The following is a 5,708-nucleotide window of genomic DNA, read 5'->3' as shown; positions in this document are numbered from 1 at the left end:
GGGTAAACTTACTCACTACGGTAAATATAACAAAAGAAACAATTAAAAGGTGTATAGACAAACTCAAAGTTAATAAAACACCAGGGCCTGACGGTTGGCATCCAAGAATCTTAAAGGAAATGAAAAATGAGATTGTTCTTCCATTAGAAATTATTTTCAAGAAATCCATCATATCCGGAGATGTCCCAAGAGAATGGAAGCTAGCTAACGTTACTCCCATATTCAAAAAAGGTGACAAAAAGAAACCAAATAACTATAGGCCTATTAGTTTGACTTCGATCGTAGGAAAAATAATGGAAACTATCATCAGAGATGCTATCGAATATCATTTAGAAAGTAACCGTTTGATAAATGATAGCCAACATGGTTTCAGACGGAACCGTTCTTGCGTGACTAACTTACTCGAATTCTACAACACAGTTGTCTCGAATTATGACAAAAGAAACAATATAGATTTAATATATCTAGATTTTGCAAAAGCTTTTGATACCGTCCCACACGAAAGACTACTTACTAAATTAGCTTTGCATGGAATAAGTGGTAGCCTATTAGGTTGGACTAGTAATTGGTTGAAAGGTCGAAAACAGAGAGTTGTTTTAAATGGAAAAACTTCTGGATGGAAAAGTGTTGCAAGTGGAGTTCCTCAGGGTTCCGTTCTTGGGCCACTTCTATTCATAGTATATATAAATGATATAGACCATGGACTAAAATCTACTGTTTCCAAATTTGCTGATGATACAAAACTGTGCGGAGTGGCAAATGATCACTCAAACCAATTAGATATTCAAGAAGATTTAGATCAATTACAGCAATGGTCTGAAAAGTGGCTAATGAAATTTAACACAAGTAAATGCAAGGTAATGCACATAGGTAAAAATAACAGCAAGTACGATTACAAGTTATTTGGAAATTCGTTAACAAAAGTGGATAGTGAAAAAGATCTCGGCGTAATTATCAGTAACGACCTCAAATCATCCAAGCAGTGTATATCAGCCTCTGAGAAAGCAAATAAGATTCTGGGATTGATTGCGCGATCTTTTGATTTCAAAAGTCCATCACTCATTAACAAGCTATATAAATCGTTAGTTCGTCCACATTTGGAATATGGTGTTTCCGTATGGTCACCGAATCTCATTAAAGACATTGACAGACTGGAAAAAGTACAACAGCGAGCCACAAAACTGATTCCAAATATCAAAAATAAATCATACGAAAATCGACTTAAGCACATGAATCTGTTTTCCCTAAAAAAGCGTAGACTCAGAGGTGACTTGATACAGGTCTTTAAGATTTTAAAGGGAATTGACAACATCAAAAGTGACCAAATTTTCACATTGAATGAGAATCAGACAAGAAACAATGGTCTCAAACTGTCCGGAAATAGATTCAATTTGGAAGTAGGTAGAAACAACTTTGCCAACCGTGTAGTTAATGAATGGAATAAACTTCCTGCACAGGTAGTGCAATGTAGTTCAGTTCGAAGCTTTAAGAATCATTTAGATAAATACCTAAGTAAGATGCTGTAATTATTATAATTTATGTTATATTATTTGTTTTTGTTTTGTTATAATTTGTCTGTCTGATTTTCATTTATCATTAGTTATATGTCAATTTATTATCATTTACTATTTACCTGTTTGTTTGTTATTCAACTATACCAATGCATTTATTTATGTATTTTAATTGTTATTTACATTGTTATAGTTATAGTTTTAATTTATTATTAATATGTTTTTTGTTTTTTTTTGCATCCGACCTAGATATGGATCAAAAGGTCTCCTGTCGGCATGCTTTGCCTTTGTAATCCTTTGTAACTAGATCAATTCAGCTATAGGTGAAACTCTATGGGAGAGACAGAATTCTTCCATATGAAATCCTAATTGCAGACCCAAAGCCAGTGTATAACATAGATGATTACATCTGAAATATTATACATACGTTTCAACCTATACACCAAAGAGTTAGAAAACACATGGAAGAATGTGCATGAGAGATAAAAAAGCAAGAACATAAAATAGCACCAAATAGAATTACAAATAAGAGATTTGGTCATGGCCAAAATGCCTACAATCATTAGTAAACTTTTACCCAGATACTCCGGTCCGTATAGAATAATTTATTTTGCAGATCTTACACTTACAAACCAGGGAAGTGTCAGTTAGACCTGTTTAATGTGTCTATTATATTACAATCAGCATGCTGTACCTGCGTGACCCCGGCGACAAATTCACTCAGGATATCTCCTTTCACCGTTTTCGTCCTCCACCCACGACCTCTCGTGCCTTCAGATTGTATTTCCTTCTTTTCGTTTTGAGCTATATCACTTTTCAATCATTTTCTTAACGAGACCACAAGTGTGTGCGTGTATGTGTGTGTGTGTGTGTGTGTGTGTGTGTGTGTGTGTGTGTGTGTGTTTGTATGCTAGTAATTGGATTTAATAATTTTTTCATTAATTCATCCTTGCCTTTCAAGTCTCTCATTATACACAATTAGAGAGGTTGGTAAACTCAGTCATTTGTTGAAAAAAAGACTCAAAGTGTACGTTATCTATTAATGAAACTCACCAAAAATGATAAATCATCGTTTCTTATTCCGTCATCTGAATTTATTTCACATTTTCCAAAAGATAGTGATGCCATATCCTCTGACGAATTCCAAATTTCAATAAAAGAAAACTTTGAAAAATATGTAATGGAGTATAGTTCAGTGAAGCTATACTCGTAGATGGTAAAAATATTTCTGTCACAATGAGAACACCGAAAGAAAGAAAGAAAGAAAGAAAAAATATAAAAGACGAGCTGGCAACTTTCCTTTAGGAGAGGGCATTTGAAGGATGACCACACTATATAAGGTCCAGCTTCTCTATAGGGAGTCACTATCTCTAGCAGATTTCGAGCATTCGCATGTGAGTAACTAGTAAAAAAGTACTGTTAAGGCTAATACAAGTTCGTACTCGTTAAGTCTTGCTCTTATGTCGTACGAGTAACTATATGTGTTCACGAGAGTGCGTGTATATGCGCATGCATCCATCTCTCTCTCTCTCTCTCTCTCTCTCTCTCTCTCTCTCTCTCTCTCTCTCTCTATATATATATATATATATATATATATATATACATATATATACATACGAGAGAAATTCGCTAGTAACAGCGACATCAATCTGATAATTTTCATGACAATCGCATGTAGCCTTGTAACATGGAATCGAACTGATTCCCGGGGATAGGAAAGATCACTAATCTGCGACCCCATTTCCTGTTTTGCACAAGGCCCAAGCCCACTAGTGGCGAGGGGTAAAAATCGGAACAAATCCCCTTCGCGCTTTTCGCCATTGTAACTATGAGGTGTAGTCGGTAAAGGCTCTGTAAAGGTAATTTTGCGTGTGGCGGCCGAAAGCAGTGGGCTCGAATCCTACAGGCGACTCTCATAAAAATGATCAGATTGATGTTGCTGATACAATGGCAAATTTCTCTCATAGTTACAATGGCGAAAAGCGTGAAAGGGATTTATTCCGATCTTTACCCCTTGCCGCTACTGAGCTTGGTCCTTGTGCAAAACAGGAACTGGGGTCGCAGATTAGTGATCTTTCCTATCCTCGGGAATCAGTTCGATTCCATATTACAAGGCTTTCACAGTCTCTGTAGTGTAGTGGGTTAAGGGTCTGTGAAGGTAATCTTACGGGTGGCCGAAAGTAGTGGGTTCGAATCCTACCTGCTATAAAAATTATCATACATATATCTATCTATCTATATCTCTCTATATATCTATCTATATATATATATATATATATATATATATATATATATATACACAACATTGAATGGGTCCTAGTGAAGTGATCTACATTTATCAACCACAATTCTAAGCCATCAACTTCAAGGATCTCGAAGAGGAATACATGCATAAATTGATACGTGGTACAGCTAAGGACTCCAAACTTCGCTAGCACTTAACCAGTGACATTGACTTTGCAGATTGGGCTATGATTATATATATATGTATAAATATATATATATATATATATATATATATATACATACATACATATAGGTATATATATGTATGTATATGAATATATATATATATATATATATATATATATATGTGTGTGTGTGTGTGTGTTTGTGTGTGTGTGTACATATATATTTGCATATATATATGTGTGTGTGTATATATATATATTAGAAAATACTTGAAGTTGAATACATAGCAATGCTTCAATTGATTTTGTTTTGCAGCTGAGTTCGACATAGCCAACGTTTCATCTGCATAAAGGATGGCAAGCTTTTCTTGGGTAGTCCTTGCTCTCATGGTTACTATAGCCACTGTAAGTACCAGGTCATGTTTTGAATCACTATTGTGAAAAAGTTGGTAAGTATACGTTCTATACTGTGGACTGTATTGATGACTACTTTCCCTATCAATATGATATCATCAACTCTTTCATTACTATAGGCTCTGTAAGTGCTGAGTTAGTTTTAATCAGTATTGTGAAAAAGTGACATTATATAACATTACAAATCATACAAGACTATATTATTGACTTGAAGGAGTAGCATCATATTGAAGAGGTTGATGTCGTTGAAGTACAATATCATAGACATAACAGAGATTTACGATCAACGTTGTATGCCTGGATGTGTTCCCTGGGCACCTCCCCACACCCCCATGCATCGTTCCAAGTCCCATCAACATCACAGTCACCTTCATCCCGAAAAGGGATCCGAGGGGCTGACGTTCTGTCTCCACACTGAGCCAGAGATGGTTTTCCTTCCTATCACTACTTGTCCGCCAACACTATCTCACGACACAAAACACATCTTAACCCACCCCACCCGCTCACACGACACACCCATCTAGTTTCCAGCGTCCATTGTTGCCCAGACGCGGCAACACACGACTGACAACTGAAGAACGACTAAATTCCATTCGATTTCAGTGTCATGCCCGGAAACTCAAGACCAAGGACCTCGAGAACATGGACGCCCCCCTCGTCGACCTGAAAGAGGCTCCCGTTCATCTGACACACGAAGAGGTGAACAAGAACCACGCCATGAATCTGGAGGACCGCTTCTTATTTGGAGACAAGGATGAAGACAAAGACGATGGCAAGGATGACGGCAAAGGCGATGGCAAGGACGATTGTAAAGGTGACAAAGGGAGTAGTAGCAGTAGTAGCAGCGGTAGCGACGACAGCTAGGACACATAAGCAATGTAGTAGATGAAGTTTTCGATGGACTAGTTTCTCTTTTTTCTTTTGTAATTGAAAAGTTGAGGTTTTCTGTCTGTGGTCAACTGTATAGGGTGGCTTCAGAGGCTTGGAGGCCTTTAATAAAATATGCAGCATTGATTTCACGTGTTTACCTTTAAACCTATGAATGTGTGTGTGTGTGTGCGAGTATATCTATTTTATTGTACTATACAGGAAAGGAACTATACTTGTGGGATCTTGTCTCTTATCCCAGAATTAACATATCTAATTCTAAATTCAAGTGTTCGTCAAACTTGGCCTATATTATGTTGCAGTTTATTCCAGGAGCCTTTATGGTAAATGATCACCGAGTGGTCTTAGATCGGAAAAGCATACACATGTTCAGGGTCTTATCTTATCGCTCAATACTGCTTGTGGGGAGCGCGTGTCTACCAAAATGTGTGTGAGGGGGGACTTACTCTCGCGTTGCGGTGGTGAGAGGTGCCCTGTGCCACGT

General features: G+C 37.1%; 1 protein-coding gene across 1 annotated transcript; it reads left to right on the top strand.

The window, feature by feature from the left end:
- The first annotated feature begins 2,884 nt into the window (after positions 1-2,884).
- Positions 2,885-5,350, top strand: LOC143027492 (uncharacterized). Its single transcript, XM_076188780.1, has 3 exons — positions 2,885-2,905; positions 4,239-4,327; positions 4,940-5,350. Exons 2-3 carry the CDS (start codon positions 4,277-4,279, stop codon positions 5,198-5,200), a joined length of 312 nt encoding a protein of 103 aa, XP_076044895.1. The 5' UTR covers positions 2,885-2,905; positions 4,239-4,276; the 3' UTR covers positions 5,201-5,350.
- The last annotated feature ends 358 nt before the right edge of the window (positions 5,351-5,708 follow it).

The sequence above is a fragment of the Oratosquilla oratoria genome, chromosome 8 (genome assembly GCF_046742065.1).
Source record: "Oratosquilla oratoria isolate Oo_2021 chromosome 8, ASM4674206v1, whole genome shotgun sequence".
Classification (NCBI taxonomy): domain Eukaryota; kingdom Metazoa; phylum Arthropoda; class Malacostraca; order Stomatopoda; family Squillidae; genus Oratosquilla; species Oratosquilla oratoria.
The sequence above is the reverse complement of the archived record's forward strand: the minus strand, read 5'-3'. Positions and strand labels throughout refer to the sequence as shown.

Coding starts and splice junctions, on each gene's coding strand:
- LOC143027492 (XM_076188780.1), top strand. CDS start 4,277: ATGGCAAGCTTTTCTTGGGTAGTCCTTGCTCTCATGGTTACTATAGCC. Junction 4,328..4,939: donor TCATGGTTACTATAGCCACT/GTAAGTACCAGG, acceptor ATTCGATTTCAG/TGTCATGCCCGGAAACTCAA.